General features: G+C 40.0%; 1 protein-coding gene across 1 annotated transcript in view; it reads right to left on the reverse strand.

The window, feature by feature from the left end:
- Nucleotides 1–6,930: 6,930 nt before the first annotated feature.
- TIMP2 (TIMP metallopeptidase inhibitor 2) overlaps nt 6,931–26,714 on the reverse strand; it is a 91,138-nt gene continuing 71,354 nt past the window's right edge. The window contains exons 4-5 of the mRNA XM_020965923.2: nt 12,920–13,044; nt 6,931–9,834 (exon numbers count right to left, since the gene is read on the reverse strand). Coding sequence (XP_020821582.1) covers nt 9,637–9,834; nt 12,920–13,044 — 323 coding nt within the window. The 3' untranslated portion in view covers nt 6,931–9,636. The remainder of the gene's footprint in view (nt 9,835–12,919; nt 13,045–26,714) is intronic.

Consider the following 26,714-nt stretch of genomic DNA (forward strand, 5'->3'; position numbering starts at 1 on the left):
TTGAAGCCATTAGAAGAATGTGCTTTCTTCTAGAGTCAGTTGGTATCAAGCTGACAGGCTGTAAGGATGCTTAGTAGATTAAGGCTCACCTAGCACCCCTGGATACAAGGTCAATGTTTCACATGGTGTGACTGGATCTTATAAGGAAAACTATAACAACAGTTTAGGGAGGAATTCACAGATGTTTTAGAAGAAAGGAATGATAGTGCATATTTCAATTCCAATTCCTGATCATTTGGTTTCTGGGCAGGGCTTAAAGGAGATAGGAGGGCAACACTGCTTCTGTCTCTGCTGAGAATAGCAGTGATGAAACCTACTATATTATGTTTCCATTCCTTAGCTTGTTCTGGCTGAACCTATATAACCCATTCCTCAATTCTTTTTTTTTAAATATGAATTTATTTATTTTTAGTTTTCAACATTTACTTCCACAAGATTTTGAGTTCCAAATTTTCACCCCATCTCGCCCCTCCCCTGACCCCAAGATGGCATGCATTCTGAATATCCCTTCCCCTAGTCTGCCCTCTCTTCCATCTCTACCCCCCTTTTCTTATCCCTTCCCCTTCTATTTTCCTGTAGGGCAGGATAGACTTCTAAATCCCATTTCCTGTATTTCTTATTTCCCAGTTACATGTGAAAACATTTTTTTAAACACATGTTTTTAAAACTTTGGGTTCCAAATTTCTCCCTTCCTCCCTCCCCACCCACCCTCATTGAAAAGGCAAGCAACTCAATATAGGTTATACATGTGCAGCTATGCAAAACACTTCCATAGTAAACATGTTGTGAAAAACTAACTCTATTTCCCTTAATCCTATTCTGTCCTCCCATTTATTCTGTTTTCTTTTGACCCTGTCACTCCTCAGAAGTATTTGCTTCTGATTACCCCTTTCCCAATCTGCCCTCTCTCTATCATCCCCTGCTCTCTTGTCCCCTTCTCCCCCTATTTTCCTGTAGGGTAAGACAGATTTCCATACCCAATTGAATGTGTATGTTATTCCCTCTGTAAGCCAAATCCTATGAGAATAAGATTCACTCATTCCCTCTCACCTTCCCCCATTTCCCCTCCACTGTAAGAGCCTTTCCTTGTCTGTTTTTTTTGAGATAATTTACCCCATTCTACCTCTCCCTTTCTTCTTCTCCTAGTATAATCCTCTCTCATCCCTTAATTTTATTCTCCAGATATGACCCCTTAATCTTCAACTCACCCTGTGCTCTATCTATCTATCTATCTATCTATCTATCTATCTATCTATCTATCTATCTATACATATAATTTTTTCTCCAACTACCCTAATACTGACAAAGGTCTCATGAGTTATAAATATCATCTTTCCATGCAGGAATGTAAACAGTTCAATCTTAATAAGTCTCTTATGATTTCTCTTTCCTGTTTACCTCTTCATGTTCCACTTGAGTCTTGTATTTGAAAGTCAAATTTTCTATTCAGCTCTGGTCTTTTCATCAAGAATGCTTGAAAGTCCTCTATTTCACTGAATAACCATTTTTTCCCCTGAAGGATTATACTCAGTTTTGCTGGGTAGGTGATTCTTGGTTGTAATCCTATCTCCTTTGCCCTCCAGAATATTATATTCCATGCCCTGGGTCCTTTAATGTAGAAGCTGCTAAATCTTGTGTTATCCTGATTGTGTTTCCACAACTTGAATTGTTTCTTTCTGGCAGCTTGTTATTTTCTCCTTGACTGGAACTCTGGAATTTGGCTACAATATTCCTAGGAGTTTTCCTTTGGGGATCTCTTTCAGGAGGAGATCAGTGGATTCTTTCAATTTCTATTTTGCCCTCTGGTTCTAAAATATCAGGGCAGTTTTCCTTGATAATTTCTTGAAAGATGATGTCTAGGCTCTTTTTTTGATCATGGCTTTCAGATAGTCCAATAATTTTTAAATTCTCTCTCCTGGATCTATTTTCCAGGTCAGTTGTTTTTCCAATGAGATATTTCACATTGTCTTCTATTTTTTCATTCTTTTGGATTTGTTTTGCAGTGTCTTGATTTCTCATAAAGTCACTAGTTTCCAATTGCTCTAATTTTTAAGAAAGTGTTTTCTTCAATAAGCTTCTGGACTTTCATTTCCATTTGGCCAATTTTTCTTTTTAGGACATTCTTCTCCTCATGGGCTTTTTGGACCTCTTTTGCCATTTGGGTTAGGCTATTTTTTAAGGTGTGTTATTTTCTTCAGTATTTTTTTGAGTCTCCTTTAACAAGCTGTTGACTTGTTTTTCATGATTTTCTTGCATCACTCTCATTTCTCTTCCCAGTTTTTCCTCTACTTCTCTTACTTGCTTCTCAAAATCCCTTTTGATCTCTTCCAAGGCCCGGGACTGATTCATATTTTTCTTGGAGGCTTTGGATGAAGGAGCTTTGACTTTGTTGTCTTCTTCTGGTTGTATATTTTTATCTTCTTTGACCAAAGTAAGAAAATATAGTCTGACTCTTTTTGCGCTGCTTGCTCATGATCCCGGCCAATTACTTTAGTTTTAAACTCTTTGTTAAGGTAAGAGTCTGCTTCCAATGTGGAGAATGTACTGTCCCACCCTTTGGGGGTTTATACAGCTGTTTTCAGAGATATTTCTAGGGACCTGTAAATTTTCAGTTCTTCCAAGGTGGTATGATAAGGGGTGAGGTGTTTACTCCTTTCCTATCCTGTGCTCTAGTCTATTAGTGACTACAAGCACTCCTTTCTGTCCTGGAACTGTGAGGAGGGTTTTCTCTTCACCACCACTACAAGCTCCACCACGCCAGCACTCCTCCTCACCCCAGGACTGCCACCCAGAACTGTGACCCAGATCCAAGCACAGGCAAAGCAAGAGATTCCTGCCTCAGCACTGGCAAAGAGATCCCTGCAATCTCTCTCTGATCAGCCACTCGATTCCCCCTCAGTCTGTGGGTCAGAAACTCAGGAGGCAGCTGCCCCCCCCCAAGGGCCTCACTCTCAGGGAACTGGATCTGAGACCCCATGCTCCTCTCTCAGCACCGCAGAAACAGACCTTTCCCACTGACCTCAGTCGTCTTTGGTGTTGATGGGTTGAGAAGTCTGCCTGAGATTCAGTCCTCTGAGGCCTGCTCCTGGTTCGCTGAGGCCTGCATGCCCACGCTGCACTGTGCTCCACTGTGAGCTCCGCGCAATATACCTTTCTGATCAACCATCCAGGTTGTCTTGGGCTGGAAATTTGTTTCACTCTGTCTTTTTTGTGGGTTCTGCTGCCTTAGAATTTGTTTAGAGCCATTTTTTATAGGTATTTGGAGGGGTTTGGGGGAGAGCTCAAGCTAGTTACTGCTTTCACTCTGCCATCTTGGCTCCACCCCCTCATCCACTCCCATTCCTCAGTTCTTGAAAAATCTTTTCCTTCTGTATTTTCTATCTGTTCTCAAAAAAGAAATGGTTTCTCTAAGATATTGTTCAGTTTGTGTATGTGTGTGTTTGTGTGTTTTCCTGAGGGGATTAGAAAAGTAGCTGAGAGAGTGATCACCTAAGGACGTAGAGAGGGAGATGTTCTAATACTGGGATTCTTCCTTAACTGGGGGCTCCAGTTGAATGAAAGAGATAGTATTGATAATTAATATTTTAAGGGGCAGCTGGGTGGTGCGGTGGACAGAGCACCAGCCCTGAAGTCAGGAGGACCTGAGTTCAAATTCTGCCTCAGACCAAACACTTGACACTTACTAGCCGTGTGACCCTGGGCAAGACCCCAATTGCCTAAAAATAAATAAATAAATAAATATGATTAATATTTTAGCTTCCCCAAAGCGGAGAAGAGATCAAATAAATTTGGTTCCACACCTAGACACAAAATAAGCCTGACAGTGAGCGTTCTGATAGTTTGATGAATACAAACGAGTGAAGGCCTCTCTAAGTCAAGTTTCTATGATGTTGCCCTACAACAGGTTAAAAGAACCAATTCGCCTCTACCCCCCAGGGAACAGGTGAGGAGGGGCGACTAAAGGAAAAGTCAGATTCTCTGAGATGTGTGTGGGGCTGTCTCAGAAAGAGTGGCTCTGCCCCCCAGGGTAAGGAAGCCAGAGATGCTAGTGCTTTTCCTCAGCCAGACATCTCCCTAACCTCTATAACATACAGACCTATCATAAAAGGCCTGTTGCAACAAAGTAAAACAAAAAAGTAACATTAATACAGTCACCTCATCAGAAAATTGGTGTAACATTTTACATCTATTTTTTTGATTAAAAGAACTCTATTTCTCTCTTTTCTACTCCCCCAATGAAAAAAAAATTTCTTAGAACAGATATGCATAGTCAAGCAAAGCAAATCCCCTCAATGGCTATACATAAAAATATGTCTCATTCTGAACCCTAAATCCATTACCACTCACTATTACTGTAACTAGTTACTGTAATACAGTTAATACTCTAGGCAACTCCTGAGGCACAGGAGGAGCTGTTAAGCTTTCTGAATTCTCAGTCTGCTTTTTGTCCCTTACTATCAACTGATGCTTTTTGCAGCTTATAATAAGTAGCTTGTTTTAAGCCTAGGGGCTTAATGACCTCCTAAGGTTCACAGCGTTTTCCTCCTCTGTGGCTTTGGGGAATTTATTTTAGATTAAAAGTTATGAGGAACAGCTAGGAGGCACAGTGGCTAGAGCACCAGCCTTGAAGTCAGGAGGACTTGAATTCAAATTCAGCCTCAGATACTTACTAGCTGTGTGACCCTGGGCAAGTCACTTAACCTTGATTGCCTCAAAAAAATAAAATAAAAGTTATGAATTCAATCACATTCCTTCTGAACCCCCAATTTAGAAAGTTCTTAATATTAGGACTTCTGTGTTAAATTTATTTATATCTACCTCTAGTTAACTCCACAGCATCTTTGTGGTTAAGGCAAAATTCAGGTTACTGGAAACATCTGGGTAACAAAACAGCAGACTATATTATTATAGGGTCTGTGGTTAGAATAGCCACTAGGAAGGGAAATAGAAAAAAAAAAAGCAGACCTTTTCTGGCAATTTCTCTCAGTTCTTGAGTAGGTGGGTATTCTGGTGGGGTAGACCAAATCTTTAACTCTGAGATGTTAGTAGGGCTGATGATTTTACTCAATATCTCTGCCACAGATCAGTCAGTCTTACCTTCTCTTTTTCTTTTTTGCTGGTTGTCCCTAGGCTGCTGGTTCTTTCCCATTCAACTTTTTTTGACCCCACTCTTTCCTACTCCACTTTCAGACCTTATGAATAGATATGGTTAGCTCCTCCCTTTTATACAAGTTTCTAAGGATATGACAAAGTTTCTCAGGCAATGGCTTTGATTGATTCAAGAAGGTATACAGGCCCTGTTCACCCTTATTTCTGATTGATTCAACAAATAAATATTATTACCTAACAAATGTAATTATTTTTATGTGAGGCAGGATAATCAATGAAACCTTATCCTTACACTGTTATGTACCTACCTCATGCTATCTCTTTCCTAACTTCTCTTCTAGTTTGCTGCTTTTAATCTTCTGTAGATTGGGAAATCAGATAATCAAGCTTTGTTGTAATTGTGTCTAAAGTAATGGTTTTCAAACTTTTTTTTTTTGCTTATGGTAAAATGGGAATCACTGCATCCTAATTGTTTATGTTGGTAAGAAAGAAAAGTTCCCAGGCAGTCCTTCACCTTTCCCATGCTTCTTTTCTTTCCTTACTTCTCTAGGAGTTGGAGCCATGACTAGAGCTGTTAATGTGATCTTTTTAACAGGGGACTGAGAAGCCTATGAGTGTGGTGAGGAGTTTCAGAGCACATCAGCAAAACTCACAGCATGCCACGATGTTGAGGAATGCATGACCCTTGCCCTTTTCCCCAAATGAATTTGAGTGCCTACTTTTTGAGGGAGGAGATGACAAGATTCAAAACAGAGTGGTTGATGGCAAAGCCCATTATCCCAAATACCACTTAAAGCCACTTTAGGAGACAGTGAGATTCAGTCGGCTGGTCAATGAAATACTGAAACTAAAACCCCTCCCCGCCAGGCTGAACAATGCAATGATGATGATGATGATGATGATGACAGATAAAGCCCCAAACTGTGAACTACAGTGCCTGATTACCTCATCTCCCCTGCCCAAGGCAGGTTCTCGTCTATAAGAATCGCTAGCCTCTCCTGGCTAATGGTCTCCCTTAAGGAGCAGTCTCCCTTGGGAGCCCCTTTTCCCTGAGGGGCTGTCTCTGTTAAGGAGCTGCCCCCCCCTTAAGCTGGGGTCTCCCTTAAGTGGCAGAGGAGTCTGGTTGGTGTATTGTGTTACCCACAATAAACTCCTTTACTTGATTTGGAGACAGCCTGAGTGAATACTTTCAAGATGACCCCAACATTTTGGGGTGCCCCTGAACCGTAACAACAGTATACCCCTGTTCACCAGTGGTATAAGAATAAAATGCACATGCCTTAATGCTAGGCCTTTGGCATCTGATTTGGCTATTCTTGAGCTCTTTTCACCTATTTTTTTATGGCCTTCGCTACATTTAAAAGAATTGTTTGCCAAATAAAAGAAATCCAGATAAATGAGGCATTATTGTGGTCTGGTCTACCATATACACATTTTTTTTGTACAGATCATTGTAATTGCTACTGACTTGTTTCTTGTTTAGCAAAACCTTGTTAACTCTACTATATATGTTCCTAGTTAGCAGTACAACACCAAGTATATTTAATGCAAGTGTTCCTTAGTGAATTGGCTCCTTTGATATAGAAAATTTTTCCTACATTTAGAGCTATCCAAAAGGGAAATGGATTACCTTGGAAAGGAGTGTATTGCTCTTCACTTGAGATATTTGAGCAAAAACTGGATTACCATTTGTCAGGTATATTTTAGAGCATTCTTTTTGGGAAGGGGTTGGACATAAAGTTTATTCTAACTGAGATTCTGTGATTGTGTTAGAGATCAACTGGTTGTGTGATAGGTACCTTGAATATAGTGGAGACAAAATTTTATTTGATAATACTGTTTATTGTCCAATGACTGAATGTTCACTTAAGAATGATACAAAGCGTCAGAGACATGCACAGACTGCTTGTCATTTTTCAACAACTTTCATGTGTTCCCAGCACAAGAAGGTTTCAGACTTCATATTCCAGCAAAAACATATTGCCCCAAAAAGATCCAAACAAAACAAAACAAAAACCCCCAAAGCTTTAAATTATGGCAGCCATTTAGATATTTCTTAATACTTATAAGCAAAGATTTGAAAATAACTATAATGTAAACTTTCTTTAAAAATATTTTGAGTTGCTTGCACAAAGAAGAGCATGGAGGAAGGGTAAAAAGAACAGTGCTTAGATTGTGTAACATATAAATTAAAGCAATGCCAAATGAAGATCCTTCATAAACAATATATACACACATATATATATGTATGTATGTATGTATATATATGTGATAACATTTATTGTAAAGCTACTGGAAGGGCTCCTTATCTCACCTGCAACTGGAATTTTTTTTTCTTTCCTATTAAGAAAGGAAAGAAGACTAACTAGCAAGGAATAAAAAATATATATATATGTATATATATATATTTATTTATATATAGCCTGTCCCCCCAAGACAACTTTCTCAAAGACCTGTTGACTTTGCAGGAATTTGAACAAGAAGGTATAAAAAGAGGGGAAAGGAAAGAAGCAAAGGCAATTAAACAGCTAAAGAAAAGGTCCAGAGGAATCTATCTTCATAGGCTAACTTGACACTCTTTCCACTCTGTGTCAAATGCTTCCATTATAGAAACCTTTTAAAAGAAAGTGCAATTCTAACACCTAACAACGGGGTTGGAGGTGGTTAGGAGGTGGAAACACAGCACAGTAATGATATAACCGATGCCCAAAACAACCATAAACACTAAAAGGAAAGGGAAATCAGAGAAAAAAGTAAATGTCACATGTCGCTTATGATTTCATCACAAAGTAAGCAAATGGGGAATGTTACATTGGCTTGACTAGAGTGAAATCACTTCCATTGGTCCAATGTGACATCTTGAAAATCTTCTACTGACAAAGAGCATGAAAATATCCCCAAAGCAGATCTGCAGGGGATTATTTCTGGATGTTCTCTTAATAATTTGCCCTAGAAAGGTAAATTATCAAGGCCTATGCTGACTGGATCCCAGGCAAAAGAGGCTCCATGACACTTGGGGGTCACTAATTGTTTTGGAGTTACTGCAGAATAGGCTCAAATGATGGACAGTTTGGTGAAGTAGTTTCACAGAAGAAAGATCACTCATAGGCTGCCAGATTTTAATTTAATTACAATTTCTGTGTGTGTGTGTGTGTGTGTGTGTGTGTGTGTGTGTGTGTGTCTGTCTGTCTGTCTGTCTGTCTGTCTGTCTTCTGGAAGTAGGTCACTTTTACAACAGAGGCAAAAAGGAGATGACTAACTCCCTTTTACTATCAGTAAAGATATTTGCCTATCTTTATTTTAATTACTAGGGACAATGAACGATCTTTAGTATTCTGCTCTGGGGTCATCTGATTTTCTTCACTATGTTGTGTTTCTGACATGGAAAATATAAGCAGATGGTGGTTTACCTGGCATTTGGACTGATGAATTAAATCTTGAGATGAGATGCCTCTAAAGCAGGTCATGATGTCCTAGAGAAACCCAGGCAGAAATAAGAGCTTCATTTAACCTTCTTACCTCCAAAATCCCTTTCCTCCCTACATAAGAAACCATAGTACTATGTTGCTAGCCAAATAGCATTTGCAGAAACCTGAGAGCAAAATGGCAACTGTCAATCTCTTTGGGAGTCTAGAGGAACTTTAACACTAATGCTACATATCCATGTCATCTGCACTACTGCAGATGCCTTTTTCAAAGGCATGCCATGCAACTCTCAGGATTCAAAGCTAAGTATATAGACCAGAGCATCCTTCATTTCGCTTCCCTCATAAGTCTTTGATGTTCAGAGTAGAATCCAACAGATTCCCACTGTGGGAGACAGACTAAAGCTGAAAACTGTGTTCAGCTGGAAATTTTGTTGCCTCTGCATATTTCCAGGGTCCCTGGGGCTCCATTCTGTTGAGTGCTAAGTTTTAGGTGCCTTCAAAACCAAGAAGTCTGGGTGCTGGTTGTACAAATGGCATTTCATGGACACTCACTGAGACATGAGATTCTGAGAACCTGTGAAAGGCACAGACACAGGGAAATGGTGGTGGGGAGGAAGAAAAGGAAGGGCTTTTGGGAAAGGTAGGGACTGACAAAGTGAGAACAGGGGGGAAGGAAGCTTTATGAAATGAGGGACATGCTACTCAAGATGAGAGATACCTGGTAGGCCTGCTACACAGAATCTTGCAATGAACCTCATTGGTTTTTTGCTAAATGCAACATTCCAAAATAGGGGTGCTGGTGGGGTAGAGATTTCCAGGGAATTTCCTGGTGGTTATCATTCTGAGGAATGAGAACTGAAAAATACAGCACTTAGCCTGAGTCTAGATAGGATGGGAACTCTGTGCCCTCCTTCTCCCTTTCCCTAGAGATGTAGCATCATGTTTGAAAAAAAAAAAAAAGGAAAATAAAAATCACACCTAATTTTGACACAATTGGATGATTATATTTTCATGCTGTTTCTTGGAAGTAATGTCAGAGTTGGACCTGTCTAAACTCTTGGAGGCTTTTCTATTGGCTGTTAGGGTTCTGCCAGTCCAGTTATGGGTCCTCAATATCAAGAAACTCCTGCTTGGGTGGTGCTGCCCCACGGTACCACGCACAGGAGCCATCACTCCTCTTGATACAGGCAAAATACTTTGCCTGATGCCCATAAATGATCTTCTCTGTGACCCAGTCCATCCACAGGCACTCATCTGGTGAAGATACATAACATGGGATCATGGGGCATCGAGAAATCTAGGGAGAAAATAAAAACAGGGTCACAAGACAGACTTAGGGGCAAAGACCAAATTAAGTGAAGAAGATTCTAGGATTTAAAGCTGTAAAAGACTATCTAGCCAAGATCTTTCATTCTATAGATAAAGAAAAAGTAGCTCAGAGAAATTTAAGTGATGCCCAAGGCCACACAAAGAGTAGAGGTCCCAAAATTGGGATTTTGAACTTATCTATTAGGACTAGATTTACTTGCTCTTCTTATCACACTGATTTTAGATGGACTATCTCTTTTGAATCCATTTTGCAACCCAAAAGGAGGCAGTCTGGTCCAGGAGAGAAAGCCACTATGCCATAGGCTTGCAGTATGACAAATACTTTGGCTTTCTAAGCTTCTACTAGTGTGCTTGGAGCACATAAATACAGCCTGTCTCCCTTTCCAAATTCTCTGTTCCAGGTTGATCATAATGGAAGAATGAAAAAGGGGGAAAATATATTGAGTTTTGTGGAGATTAGCATTATACAAATGAAAAAGATTATTATTATGATCCAATTGTGAGCCTGTGGTGCTGGAAATCAGATGATGATCATCCTATTTATAGAGCAACTTGAGGCTATGCAAGGTAGTGAATACTTTCACCACGTCAAAAATCCAATAAATCATAAAAGACTGAATTTTAATTGTATGCTAGGTGATAGATAACATTCTAAACTGCTGTTAAGAGTTGAAGGTGGGGCAGCTAGGTGGCACAGTGGATAGAGCACCGGCCCTGAAGTCAGGAGGACCTGAGTTCAAATTCAGCCTCAGACCAAGCACTAGACACTTACTAGCTGTGTGACCCTGGGCAAGTCACTTAACCCCAATTGCCTAAAAAAAAAAGTTGAAGGTTTAAATGTGGGACATTGGCACTCTGCCATTTTGAATTTCAAAAGGCTAAGGTGGGGGAGGGGGTACATGAGGAAATAGGAAAAGATTTTATGATCTTTTGAGCAAGGGAAAAAAAAATGGCTTGGGAAGCTACAGCTCATAAATTTAGTCCTAGCTCCCCCTGCACGTGACTTACTGTCTGCCTAAAATAGTTACCATTACTTTTTATCATTCATTTTTGCCCCCAGTGGCATAATGCCATTCTGAGAAAGGAAACCACAAGTCCAAGGCTGGGAGAGGCTCTAGGATCCAAAGGATTTCTTCTAGGGACCCTCCATACCTGCTAAATAACTAAGCAACTAATACATTTACTGGAGGGTACTGCAAAAGTCCAGTCTGGTGTTTAAGTGGAAAAACTTTGGATTTAGAGACCAAAGACTGAGTTTGGATGTCAGGGTTTTTTTGTTTGTTTCTTTTTTTAAGTCAGGACCACACCAAATGATTAGCTATCAAAGTGAAAACATCTCTCAGCCGATTTTGAAAAAGTCTCTTCCTCATGACAATATTTCGAACATCCTAGATCTACACATGCCCACAAGTGCAAAGGGCTTGAATGTTGGCAAGGGTCTGATACAGGTGGCTCTGTTAGAAAAGGTACATACACGTGCTTATCTTTTTGAGCTAAAGTGCAAAAACATCCACAAGATTCACATTCTTCCTACTGAATTCCCTTCCAGGTCTCTTATCAGCTGCAGATCACATGGCCAGATCTATCTACATTTGCTTATCCAAATTTACCGCATTTCCCTTAAAAATGACCTGGCAAAGGTGAGCCTTGGAATCCTGTAGCCATATTGTATTCCTTATGGCCATCATTTGTCACTGCTCCACCATTTCTACCCCATGAAGTCCACTTCTTTCATAAAGCCTGGCGTTAGAAGCAGATTTGCTGGATTTAGATGAATGATGCCATATAGCACAGGTGTGCACAGCACATCTCAAAAAGGCATACACCCACAGCATTTTATTTTATTTTTTAAAAGGTGAACGTTTACTGAGTAATCATAAAGTACATTATTTTTATTCATCAAATTGAAAAATAAAAGCTTAAACCTCCTTTCAAAAAATTAACAACTAAATTTAAAATACATAAATGTTGCAATTTGCTGTTTGTTTTTTTTTAAATAAAATTTTTATTTCTGGAGACTGGTTCTCCCTATCTCATCTAGGTAAGAAATATAGTGGCCATTCATGGGCCTGATCCCACCTATGATTGGCACAGAAACTTTGATTTACTTTGCTTATCTAACCTAGGTTGAATTAGCCTTCTTACCTCCTGGATTAGCCAGGTTTCTCCCCTCCTCCTCCTCCTCCTAGGGGCCTCACCATATTAGTACCCAACATTAGAGCAGACACCTAACTGGCTTAGCCCACTGAAGTGCAGAACTCCTAAGCTAGTGATCCGCCAGCCACAGTCTCCTTGGTAGCAGCAACTAGAGTTGTGCACTACTGTGACCAGTAAATTATTCCTTTTAATCAAACCCTTTCCCTTTTCCTAAAATACAGAACAACCTTGTCAGGTTTATCTTCTTGGCTAAAAATGCATCTTTCCAACTGGATCCTGCCGCATTAGCCCCACCACTGCTTTCAAGGGTGGTGATGGGACTTAAGGACTGGTTACCGGAAGTACAATCTTTAAAATTTATAATCTAAATTATAGGGTCACACATGATGGACTAAACCATGGAAAACAAGGAGGAAGGCAGAAAACTTGCCCGACTTAGAATGGAACTTGTTGTCATCAAGAAGAGGTAGCTTTAGAACAAATAAGGCAGTGACATAGAGTGTCTGGGCATAGAAGGGCCCTGAATTTCAGGGCAATAAAATCACCATTTGTGAATGCTTCCCTGCACTAGAGTCTAATGGAAGCTGTGGAGGGTAATCAAGTGGGAACTAGAGGAAGGAAGTAGGAGTAGCAGGAGTGGTTGTAGGAACCTGGAGTTACCAGAGAATGGGAAAACCAGCCACATCCTAAGAGGGCTTTCAAACCTAGGCAGCTTTACCAAAGTGAGAGGCCTGTGGCACATAAGGATGTACAGGTGCATACTTGACATAGTAAACCTGAGTTCCACAGCACCATGGTAAACTGAAGGATACCTTGGAACCTCTGCTCTGATACTAAGAACTGGCTGATCAGTAGCCCTTGAATGATAGCAGAAATTATCTGCTTACTCTGCTTACCTTGCATTCACAACCCATCTGGTATCGCTGATTTAGACTCTTCTTCTGTGTGGTACTCAGGGTATCCCAGGGCTCGATGAAGTCACAGAGAGTAACATGCATTTTGCCATTTCCTTCTGATTTTCCTGAAGAGACCCAAGAAAACAGTGAACTTGTCTTCTTTTTCTGCCCCACCTCTACCCCCCATCATTCATTGGCCTTTTGGCTTACTTAAGAGTGAGAGTTTAGTTTCACTGTTGGGTTTTCTAAAGTGAACAACACACTCTTGAGTGCAAATTTTAATTGAATCCAAAAATATTTAAAGCATCTCTACTCTGTGCAAGGCTCTAAAGTAAGCTCTAAAGTAAGACCAATCAATATTGGTCTACCTGAATTGAAATATAAAAGTGAATAAAAATGATCCCTGACCTCATGGAACTTATTACTGGATAGATAAATCTGCTATGATTTCCCTATCTAACTGGACATAGGTGAGTCCTAACAGTTTCTCACACTTTGCAGTGACTTCCTGACAGCTCCCTTCTCTCTCTGTTAAAGACATCCAATGTCTTGGACAAGCAAGAGAAAAAAACAACTGTATTCAGTGAATGACAGAATCTGACTTAAGGCAGGGTGGTCATTTTTAAAACTACTCTATTCACCCTTATTACAATGATACCCTGTCAAAATGTCAAAATGCTAAGCAGTCAGAGTCTCTGACAGGCAGACTGAATAGAGAAGCTTTTCTAGAAATGAAAGGATTCTAGCTTTCAATGTGGCATTTCCCCCTCGCATTGTTATCTAAGCATAGCTTACTTGATAGGATTTTAACAGACCGAACTTCCATTATCTTAGGAGCAAATTTCATCTAGCGAAATCACAAATTGAAATTTAGTATAGCAAACAGTAGTGTAGCTGGTGAAAAGTATGCTGACATCACAAATAGATGAACTGTGGCCAATCACCATGGCAGAGAAGCCTTGGGTGCCTGAATTAAATAAAACCCTTTATGAATGAAAATCACTGTTTGAAGCAGTGCTGTCTTGGCATTTGGACTTCTTATACTTTGGTTTCTATTTTAATTGCTTGGCTTTCCAGGAACATTTTTATTTCATCTGGTTCCCCTTAGTAGCATTGGGCCCTAACTGAAGGAGTTGCTATCAGTGTATGTGTTTTTTTTCGCATGTCTGAATATTTGGTGGAGTGATGAGAGAAGAAAAAATAAAAGAAAGAAAAAAATCTGGTGTTTTAAAACACACACACACACACACACACACACACACACACACCTACACCACAGTGGATTTGGAGTTAGGAAGACATGAATTCAAATCCCACCTCCAACATCCTTATTAGCAGTACGACCCTGGACAAATTACTTAACCTGTCTATGCTTCAGTTTCTTCCTCCATAAAATGGGGTTAGCACCCAGCAGAGTTATTGTATCAAATGAGATAACAGGTATATGGTATTTTGCAAATTTTAAAGTACCATATACATAATAGCTATTATATATTAAAGGATATAAGATGTCTTGTGCCCTCTGCCTGGATCAGTTATTTCTTAAAAAGAGGATCAAAAAAGAGCTGAAAGAAATGGAAGTGATGAATGATGTATAACCTACCTGCTTGTCTTTATTTTTACAATTCCTTTCTTTATATAGACCTTCAAATCTCAGCTCTTCCTCCTACCCAATATAAAGAGATCATTCATCAAGAATCTGTGCTTTCATTGGTTTGAGAACTCTGAAACCCTTCTGTGACCTAGAATCTTAGACAGTTCCCTGATAGAGATGATGTGACTTGCCCACAGTCACCATATTAGTAAATGTCAGAGGCAAGATTTGAACTTTGGATTTCTGGACTCCAAGCTTGGCTTCCTACCCAGTACACTGACTCAAGCGGAAAAAATATCAGGCCTAATATTTCTCTAAATTCAACAAATTCTTGATTATGTAGGACCTGGTTTTCCAATCAATGCTTCTTTCCCCAAATTCGTATAGCGCTTATACCTAGCATTCATTTTACATGCTTAAATTGTTTTTAATCTCTTTATGCATTAAAAAAAAACAACAACCCTGTCTAGAGTACAGGTTCCTGGAGATCAGGGACTGAAGTCTTAGATCCTATGATTCCCCCCATCTGCTAGCACAGAGCAGGGCTCAATGGATAACTATTGATTGGGATGATGAATATATTATCCAGGAACCTTATTTCTCATTTACTCATTCAGAAGAAAATATTAAGTGTGATAAGTGCAAGAACCTTTGGAGATAGAAAGGTGAAAAAGATGCAGTTCCTGCCCTCAAGGAGTATAAAGCTCAATAGGGAAATAAGCCAAGCATGGATATTTACCTTCTTATCTGTATAAAGAGGACAGAGTACCATAGGTCAGTAGTCTCCAACATATGGAGTCTTTGGCTCGATCTCAAGGGGTCAAGTGATTAATTAACCATTGCTATATATAGGCCTAAAGCTTAACTACCACACAACTACACTCACCATCATCCTTCACACTCCATTGTTCTTCTACTTCCCTCCACTGTACAAGCTCCCAACCTCCCCTCTTCTGAGCTGAGGATTGGTCTTCAAGGCAGAGTAACTGTGCAGGTGGCAGTGGGCAAGTTCCAATCTCCCTCATCTCTCCAGCCTATCCACCTCATTCCTTTACTTGCAAGTCATGGTATCACCTTCCTGATGTCATGGTCCCCTTCAAGAATGAAGGACAAACAGCAATCTGTGAGGAGCTGTGCCACTGGGGACCAACTGGCCAGTTCTAGTTATACAATGCAGCTAGCTTCCTTCCTTCTTTCCTTCTTTCTTTCCTTCCTTCCTTCTTTCCCTCCTCTCCCTCTGTCCACATTGGGTGCCACACCTTTACCTGTGGGTGCTCTACCCAAAGGAATATAAGTTTTGATCACTGAAACCTTGCAAGATATCTTGGGGTTTATGGGCTAGATTTATTTTTTTAAATCAATTAATTTATTTTAGTTTCCAACAATCACTTTCACAAGATTTTGAGTTCCAAATTTTCTCCCCATCTCTCCCCTCCCCTCACCCCAAGACAACATACATTCTGAATACCCCTTCCCCAATCTGCCCTCCCTTCTATCACCCCCCCCTTTCTCTTATCCCCTTCTATTTTCCTGTAGGGCAAGATAAATTTCTATACCTCATTGACTGTATATCTTATTTCCCAGTTGCATGTAAAAACAATTTTTAACATTCATTTAAAAAACTTTTTGAGTTCCAAATTCTCTCCCTTCCTCCCTCCCCACCCACCCTCATTGAGAAGGCAAGCAATTTGATATAGGTTAATACATGATTAGTCATGCAAAACACTCCCATAATAGTTATGTTTCAAAAGACTAATATACCTCCCTTCATCCTATCTATTTATTCTATTCTCTCCTTTGACCATGTCCCTTCTCAAAAGTGTTTGCTTCTGATTATTCCTTCTCCCAATCTGCCCCTCCTTCTATCATCCCCTTCCCCCCTATTTTCCTGTAGGGTAAGATAGATTTCTATACCCAATTGAGTGCATATGTTATTCCCTCCTTAAGCCAAATCTGATGAGAGTAAGATTGACTCATTCCCTCTCACCTCCTTCCTCTTTCTCTCCACTGTAAAAGTTTTTGCTTGCCTCTTTTGTGTGAGATAATTTACCCCCTTCTACCTCTCCCTTTCTCCCAGTATAATCCTCTCACCCCTTAATTTTATTTTATAGATATTACCCTTCATATTCAACTCACCCTGTACTCTCTGTCTATACATACATATATATATATATATATATATATATATATATATATATATATATATATACACATACACACATATATATTTCCTCCAATTACCCTAATACTGAGGTCTCATGCATTACAAATATCATCTTACCGTGTAGGAATATAAACAATTCAACTTTAATAAGTCCTTTATGATTTTTCTTTCCTGTTTGCCTTTTCACTTTTTCTTTTTCTTTTGGTGAGGCAATTGGGGTTAAATGACTTGCCTAGGCTTACACAGCTAGTTAAGTGTCAAGTGTCTGAGGCCAGATTTGAACTCAGGTCCTCCTGACTCCAAGGCCAGAACTCTATTCACTGTGCCACCTAGCTGCCCCTGACCTGTTTACCTTTTCATGCTTCTCCTGAGTCTTGTACTTGAAATTCAAGTTTTCTATTCAGCTCTGGTCTTTTCATCAAGAATGCTTGAAAGTCCTCTATTTCATTGGATGTCTATTTTTTCCCCTGATGGATTATACTCAGTTTTGCTGGGGAGGTGATTCTTGGTTTTATTCCTAGCTCCTTTGGCCTCCAGAACCTTGGAATATGACATTCCAAGCCCTCTGATCCCTTAATGTAGAAGCTGCTAAATCTTATATTATCCTGATTGTGTTTCCACAATACTTGAATTGTTTCTTTCTAACTGCTTGCAATATTTTCTCCTTGACCTAGGAACTCTGGAATTTGGCTATAATATTCCTAGGAGTTTTCCTTTTGGTATCTCTTTCAGAAGGTGATCAGTGGAGTCTTTTAATTTCTATTTTACCCTCTGGTTCTAGAATTTCAGGGCAGTTTTCCCTGATAATTTCTTGAAAGATGATGTCTAGGCTCTTTTTTTTTTCAATTTTATTAATTTATTGATTTATCAACAATCACTTCCATATGCTTTTGAGTTGAAAATTTTTCTCCCCTTTCCTCCCCCCCACCCTCCCCAAGATGGCACACAATCTGACATAGGCTTTACATTTACATTCCTATTAAACATATTTTCACATTAGTGAAGTTGTAAGTAAAAATTAAAACCAATAGGAGGAACCATCAGAAAGATGAAACAAAACTCAACAGAAGATAAAAATAAGTGATAGCGATTCGACTTCCATACTTCTTTCTTTGGATGTGGACAGCATTTTCCATCCCGAGGCCTCTGGAGATGTCTTAGATCCTTGTAATGCTGAGAAGGGTTCAGTTTAACAATATTAGTCATGGCATAACGTGGCTGTTATTGTGTACAAAGTCCTCTTGGTTCTGCTCACTTCACTCAGCATCAGACCGTATAGGTCTTTCCAGGTTTTTCTAAGTCAGCCTGTTCATCATTTCTTATAGCACAATAGTATCCCATTACATTCATATACCACAACTTGTTCAGCCATTCCCCAATTGATGGGCATCCTCTCAATGTCCAATTCTTTGCCACCACAAAAAGAGCTGCTATGAATTAGGCTCTTTTTTTGATCATGGCTTTCAGATAGTCCAATAATTTTTTTTTTAGGCAGTTGGGGTTAAGTGACTTGCCCAGGGTCACACAGCTAGTAAGTGTGTCAAGTGTTTGGTCTGAGGCCTGATTTGAACTCAGGTACTCTTGACTTCAGGGCCGGTGCTCTATCCACTGTGCCACCTAGCTTCTCCGTAGTCCAATAATTTTTAAATGATCTCTCCTGGATCTGTTTTCCAGATAATTTGTTCTTCTAATGATAAGTTTCACATTGTCTTCTATTTTTTCATTCTTTTGGTTTTATTTCATAATTTCTTGATTTCTCACAGAGTCATTAGCTTCCATTTGCTTCATTCTAATTTTTAAGAAATTATTTTCTTCAATGAGCTTTTGGACCTCCTTTTCCATTTGGCCAATTTTGTTTTTTTAAGGCATTCTTCTCCTCATTGGCTTTTTGGACCTCTTTTGCCATTTGGGTTAATCTATTTTTTTAGGGGTTTTTTTCAGTATTTTTTTTTTGGTTCTCCTTTAGCAAACTGTTGACTCCTTTTTCATGATTTTCTTGCTTCGCTCTCATTGCTCTTCCCAATTTTTCCTCTACTTCTTTTACTTGCTTTTCACATTTCTTTTTGAGCTCTTCCGTGGCCTGAGACCAATTCATATTTTTCTTGGAGGCCTTGGGATGTAGGAGCTTTGACTTTGTTGTCTTCTGACTATAAGTTTTGATCTTCTTTGTCACCAAAGTAAGATTCTATAGCCTGAGGTTTTTTTCCACTGTTTGCTCATATTCCCAGTCAATCACTTGACTCTAACTCTTTTTCAAGGTAGGGGTCTGCTTCCATGTGGAGGGTATACTGTCTCAAGCTTTAGGGGTGTTGTGCAGCTGTTTTCAAAGATACTTCTAGGGACCTGTAGATTTTCAGTTCTTCCAAGGTGGTATGCTCAAAAGAGAGGTGTTTATTACTTTCCTGGCTTGTGCTGTGGTCTATTAGTGGCCACAGGCACTCTTTTCTGCCTTGGAACTGTGAGGAGGATTCTCTTTTCACTGCTGCCACAAGCTCCACCATGCCAGTGCTCCTCCTCTTGCCAGGACTGCCACCTAGGACTGTGATCCAGATACAAGCATGGGCAAAGCAAGAGAATCCTGCTTCAGTGCCAGCAAAGACATCTCCGCAGTCTCTCTCTGATTAGCTGCTCAATTCTCCTACTTTCTGTGGGCTGAGAGCTCCAGAAGCAGCCACCAACAGGGCTGTGCTAAGGCTTGGGCCAGACCACGTTCCTCTCTCACCTGGGTCTAACAGACTTTTCCTACTGACCTTCTAAGTTGTCTTTGGCGTTTAAGGGTTAAGAAGACTGGAAACCACCACAGCTGCCAATGATTCAGGTCCCTGAGGCCTGCTCTAGGTTTGCCCAGGCTGAACTTCACTCTTCTCTCAGCCCAGCACAACAGACCTTTCCCATCAACCATCCAGATTGTTTAGAGTTATTTTTTACAGGTATTTGGGGGAGAGCTCAAGCAAGTCACTGCTTTCACTTAGCCACCTTGGCTCCACCCCCCCCATTTCCTTCTTTAAGAACCATGCCTTCAACCCAAATCACTCTGGCTCTAATTGACTGGTCATCTATAGGTCCCAGCCCAAGCCTCACTTGGTCATTGTTTGGGCCCTGATGGCTCAGAATGACTGTAAGTAACAATTGTTTCTGTTTTGGCCAAAAACCCTAAGGGTCTTCCTCTCCCAGATTGATTTTTTTTTCAACTAGGTAAAAGAGGCCTTTCTTTGCCTCATTTCTTACCTAGCCTTAATTACCGAATGGGCATTGCCTCAGTCAAACTGAGACCTGGGAAAGACCTTAGCTTTAAAAGGCCAAGGTCATTCAGGGTCATCTCCAGTCATCCTGATCTATATCACTGGACCCAGATGGCTCTGGAGGAGAGAATGAGGCTGGTAACTTTGCACAGCCCTCCCTCACTTAATCCAATTCACTTGCAAGTCATGGCGTCTCCTTCCCTATGTCATGGTCCTCTCTTCAGGAACGAAGGACAAACAACAAACAACAACCACGTCATTCCCACATTCCCTTATGACTCTGGCAGGCACCCCCTGCTAGAGAGGCTCTGTGGCAACAGCTGGTAAGTAAGGGCCCTGCCAACCCTTTTGCTTTTTCAGTGGGCAAGAATGAGTGGCTCAGGATAAGCAAGTCTGGATGAGTTACAATCTACATCCCACATCTTTCACATTATCTTTCCCTCCAAACCAATTTCCCCTCTCCCTCTTCTCTAAAGTTCCCTGAAAAGATTTGGTACCACCTTTCATACATCATCTTGGCTCACGAGTTCAGTATCATCTTTGATTGCTCTCTCTAGCTCACATTACATATCCAATTGGTTGACAAATTTTGACATTTCTGCCACTACATCCCTCACATCTGTCTCTTCTCTCTATTCACAAAGCTACTATCCCAGTCCAGGCCCCCACACAACAGTCTCCTAATGGGCTTTCCTGTATCATCTTTCCCCTCCCCAAACCATTTTCTACACAGCTGCCAAAGCAGCTTTCCTAAAGCACAGGTCTGTCCATGTTGCTGCTCCCCCCTCCTATATTAAATTTCAGTGGTTTCTGATTGATCCTAGAATCATATTATTTACTCTTTATTTTGTCCTTTCAAAATTTTTTAAAGTTTTATAATATACATAATTATCAGCAGAGTAAAATGTATATAATTTTAGACATTTATAATGTGAACTATCTATCTCTACATAAAGATAGAGACATATGCATATTAAGCACGTGAATTGAGATTTTTTACTGATATGGTTGTATGACCAAAAACATCTGGGGAAAATGGAAATGAGGCAGCAAGGTACTGAAGAGAGGAAGGGAATGGGAGGAATTTCCTTTAGCTGTCCAAGATCTCAGTAAAGTAGGAAGCTAAGACATGTGCTAAAAGTAAGTGAGACAGGAATGGAATTGGAGGACTGAAGAGAGAACACATTTGGAATAAGGTCCTCAGAGTAATTCTCTTTCCTTCAACTTTCCTTTTGGATACTTCACTGCCAAGTAGTAGCTTTTTCAGAAATAGAAAGGGACACAGGGGCAATGAAGTACAGAATCTATGAAGTGGAAGGAACCCTAAAGACCATGTAGTCCAACCTTTTCCTGACCTCTTCTACAACATTTCCAGAAGAGAAGATGAAATTAAATTATTTCAATTTTGATCAGTAAGCAAAAGTTTTAGTAGAAACAGCACTGCTTGGTAGGCCAAAAAGATTTTAGGAAGCATCCTTGAAATTGCAGCATCTATCAGTGCTTAAAATCTCTCTAGTATGGATGAAAGTTGGCTACAGCAGATTTAAGATCCTATTGAAGAGAGCATTCTGAAGTTTTCTGGTTCATCATCCAAACCATGTCCCCTGACTGTGGGTATCTGCCACGGCTCTCCTAAGCCATGCTTTTCTTTTACATTCCAGTTCCAGCCCCAGTTTCTTCTGTGAGCTTTAATCATTCATCACCAATTGCCTATTGGACATTTTAAAGTGGATGACCTAGAGATTTCTTAAACTCAACATGTCTAAAACAGAGTTCCTTATCTTTCCCCCATCACATCCCTTGTCCAAACTTCCCCCCTTCTAGCAAAGACACTACCATTTTTTCCATGAGGCAGGTTCATAACTTCAGCATTAGTGACTCCTCACTCTCCCTTCACCCTCATCCCACATATTAAAACAGTTGCCAAATCTTGCTGTTTCAACCTTCACAACATCTCTAGCATCTGACCCCTTTCCTCTACCTTAGTTCAGGTCTCCATTTTCTCTTACCTAGATGATTGCAGTGGCCTCCTTTCTTCAAGTCTGTCTCTACTCCCAGTCCATCTTACTGCTATGAAAGTGTTTTTCTTTAACAGTAGATCTGACTATGTTAATTCTCTCTTCACTCAACTCCAGTGGTTCCCTAGTGCCTCCAAGATTAAATATAAATGCATCTGTTTGGCTTTTAAAGCCCTATACAACCTGACCCCGCATTTTCTGCTGGTTGTACATTAGTCCCAATGCTGTACTCTCTAATCCTGCCAAACTGGCCTTCTTTATTTTCCTCCTACACCACACCCTTACCTCCAGTTTATAGCAGCTGTCCCTCATGCCTGAAATGTACTTCCCTTCCTACTTCTGACTCGGAGGATTCCCCTATACCTTCAAGATTCAGGTCAAGTGCCATCTTCTACATGAAGATTCTACATGATCTTTCCTCATCTCCACAATTGCTAGTGTCTCCTCTCCCAATATACCTTGTATTATTTGTATTTATTCTGTATATACTTTTATATGTATTTGATGCCCTAGTTAGAAGGTTTGTATCATCTACTGTATTTGTATCCTAAATATTTAGCACATAGAAGCTACTTAATAAATGCTTCTTAGCTGATTGATACCAGAAAAAAAATTTGGGGGCTTATTTTTCAATTTGTAAATGAATGGGAAGAATCAGGAGTGGAACACAGAAGTGATAATACTTTAAAGGGACACTGAATCTGATTGTCTCCTGCAGTGCCAAAACCAAACATGTGAAGCTGAGTCACTCAAACCAAGAGGAGATACCCTCTACAGGGTAATGCAGTCATTCACTGAAGTACAGCTAGTTCTGGCTAAGTGGTTTTGTTGTTCCCTATGATTTCTGGTTAATCCTTGGCTAAGAGGGTGTCCCAACGCCACAAGCACACAGACTGTCTCCCTAGACTTACTTAGGAAGTAAACAACAGATTCTATTTAGAGTCATCTGACTGAACCTGGGAAAGAAGGTTAAATCAGTCACTGTGTGAGGAGGGGAACAGAATTTGCAACAGAATAAATTAGTCTTGTCTTTTCTATGATGTTTCCTAACTCTACCACATGTGATAAAATGCTCCCTGATTGGCAGAAATGCTGATGATGTCTCAGGGTCTCTGGCCAATTGGCAGGCCACAGTATAGCAAAACTGGGACAGTCTATGTCACGAATTGTTCATCTTTTTTGGCAGTCAGGTGAGGCCTATCCCCTCCCAGAATGGTGCTTTTTAATAAATAAAATAAAATGCATAAGACTAATAATGAAACCAATTATATTGAAATGTTGTTGTTCAGTCATTTCAGTGACCCCATTTGGGGGTTTTCTTGGCAAAGATACTGGAGTGATCTGCCATTTCCTTCTCCATTTCATTTTACAGATGAGGAAACTGAGACAAACAAGGTTAAGTGACTTGCCCAGGGTCATACAGCTAGTAAGTATATGAGACTGGATTTGAACTCAGGAAGACAAGTGTTCCTGACTTCAGGAGGGGCACTCTAGCCTCTGTGCTACCTAGCTGCCCTATGTTGAAATAATGATGCATTTTTCTTTTCATCCAAGTTCATGGACCCTCTAAAATCTATCTACAGACCTCTCTGTAGATCCCAGTTTAAAATCCCTGGCATAGTTAGGACACTGGAAGATGATGACAGAGTACTGGCTTCTCCCACAGGTATTTTTCTTTGGTCATAAAAAAATGACCGGATGTTGGAGATGAAAGGAACCTTACAGATTATTAAGTCCAACTCATTTTAGAAATCCAATCTATAAGTGTTTATTTATTAAGGGTCTGCTGGGTGAAAGTCACTGTAGTAGAATACAATGACAAAACAAAATACAAGAACTGTCCTCAAGAAGATCACATTCTACTTGGGAGGGAAACAATATGTAAATGGAGAAGTATATACATGATAATTTGAGGATGAAGGGGAGAATACTAATAAATAAGGGGATCAGGAAAGGCTTCCCATAAGATGTCACATGAGATAAAGATTTCCTTCCTTCAGGACCCAACTCAAGCACCACCTTCTACGTGAAGGCCTTCCTGTTCCTGAAAACTCCTAGTCCCCCTCCTCTCAGCTGACCTTGTTTATAACTCCTTTCTATTTATTCTGTTTATCTTTGTGTGGTATAGAGAGGCACACGCTCTAGTAGAAAGAAATCGGGCCTTGTAGTAGGGAAGACCTAGATTTAAGACCTCTTTTACATAATAGCTATGTGACCATGGATAGGTCACTTAATCTTTCAATGTTTTAGGCAATCCTCTAAGACCATAAATTGCAGGAAAGGTACTGATCTGCTTGGTAAAAGGAGTTTTCTCCATGCCAGTAAAATCACAGGTCTGGTCCCAAATTTATTTTGTATATACTAATCTATGTATTTATTATCTCCCCAGACAGAATGTAAGCTTCTTGTGAGTAGGGATGATTTTATTCATTGTATTTGTATCCATGGCTCCTCACACAATATCTGGAACATAGCAGGTGCTTAATAAATTCTTATTGATTGAGTAAAAGTATGCTAATGTGCAATAAGCCTGGAAAGGTGAACTGCAGCCACACTTTGAAAGACTTTCAATGTCAAGCTGAGGAGTTATTATTTTATTCTAGTGGCATTAGGACTCTAAATTAGGGGAATGACTTGGTCAGAAGTATGTTTTAGGGAGATTATGTTGCCAGAAAGGTGGTTTGGAGAATGGAAGAGACTGGAAGCGAGGAGTCCAATTAGGAGACTGTTGCAACGGTTGTCGTCCTTCATTCTCAAAGAGAACCAAAATGACATGACTACATTGGGGTCCAGGTATAGTGTGTCCAAATATGGCTTATCAGACCAGTATGAGCTCAGAATGCTCTACCAGAGGTCGGGCACAAATAGTCCATATGAACGTGTGGAGTTGTGATGTCTAAATTTGCACATCTCATGTTTCTTTTGAGCTACTGCAATTCTGCTTCACTCATAAAGCACAGCACCTTCTTTGATGCAGATACACCATGCTGATAGGTAGTTCAGCAAGAGATGATGATGAGGGATTGAACTAGGATAGTAGCTGTAAAAAACAAGACCCAAAGAGGTAAAGCCAAGTGGTCTAGAATCACATAGCAAGTAAAGAGTACAGTGAGACTCAAATCCAGATTTTCTGACACCAAGTTCAAGCTCTTTAGAGCCACAGGGAATCTCAGAGTTACATTCAGGTAAAAGCCTGTGAGGAAGACAGGATGCCTCATGAACTTTGAGGTTGATCAAGTTGAATTAGTCTTTTAACTGAATGACAGGACAAAAATTACAGCAATATCTTTTGAGTTGTTTTCCTCTCTGCCACTTGAACATGGGGTGTTAAGGTAGCAGATATATTTTTGGGCAGTGATTAAGTAGGAAATGTAGATTCCTTTCAGGAATTGAGAGGCTTCTTGATTTTGGGAGCAGGAAGCATGATCTCAGTCCAAGGCTCCCAGGAAACCAAATCTCAATTCATGAAGGTGTTCTGGTGTGCAAGAGGATGCCATTTTGGGGTAGACCAGAATGGCAACAGCATGACTGAGCATGGACTTCATTTATGTGACTACTCATTCTATGTGACTCTTGTCCAAGTCTTCTCACAGAGTACTCAACATGCTGGGGACCTTCCTCAATCAATTGATCAGCTAGTATTTATTAAGCATTCCTAGGTGCCAGGCACTGTGCTAGGTGCTAGGGAGACACATACAAAGAATTAAACAATCCTTACTTAAAATGAGCTTACATTGTAATGAGGGATACAAGTCATATGAAAATTTATTTTATCTAGTGGTTTGCAGTATATGAATAACTGTAGGCATTTTCCCAAGAATTGTGTGGGAAACAATTTGTGACTTTCACTGACCATTAATCTGTCCCAGCCCTAGTACATTTTTGTTGCCATTCTCAATTCTTCCTCTACTTCTCAAATCAGATTTCTAAATTATGTTTTCCTTCAGCCCTTTGAGGTGGCCAGTAACACATTTTCCCATGAGAGAAGTATATTGGAAATTTGTACTTTTTTGGTATAACTATGGGTCCAAAGGGTTACTATGGAAATAGATACTGTTATTCATTAGTTATGCTTCTAAAATACACTAAGATTCTTTCTCTGTCAAGTCATGTGTTCTAAACAGGGGATTATATGTATAGACAAAATAATTACCAAGGAGAGTTTGTGACAAAATTGACATGTCAGCACCATGTTAATCATTGTTCTTAGATGATCTTATGGTTGGTCAATTTGTTCAATATAACATAACCAAACTTGTGACTTAAAGGGCAAATGAGATGTGCTAGAGTAGTTTCCTTAATGTCTATTCCTCTACAATCACTTAAATGCTTTATCTTTATATAAGAAACACCTTGTACTTTGTATGGTTATAGCAGGGAGATCACCTGTTGGTGTACCAAGTATCATTAATACTTTTCCAGAGCCTTCCCTGTTTGGTCATAATTTAGGAAATTTAAGGTTCCTTCCTTCACTTTAGCACCCAACTTCTATAGAATCCACCATCTTCTGCTTTAAGCTAGGAATGCCTTGCTTGTCTCTCTTTGTTGAAATTGGGGTTCTCTGTTGTTGTGGTGTGTTGAATAAAATGTTGATGGTTGTTAAATACAAGGCTTCATGCAGAAAATAGTGCCCAAGTTCCATCATAAAGGAAGAGAAAGGCTCTATAAAGCAAAGGTAAGGAAGGAGTGCATTGCAGGCATGGGGGACAGCCAGTGCAAGGCATGGAAATGGGAAATGAAGGGTCATGTATGAAGAACAGAGAAAAGGCCAGTTTGG

This window comes from Phascolarctos cinereus, unplaced genomic scaffold, assembly GCF_003287225.1.
Source record: "Phascolarctos cinereus isolate Bilbo 61053 unplaced genomic scaffold, phaCin_HiC Scaffold_5;HRSCAF=322, whole genome shotgun sequence".
NCBI lineage: Eukaryota > Metazoa > Chordata > Mammalia > Diprotodontia > Phascolarctidae > Phascolarctos > Phascolarctos cinereus.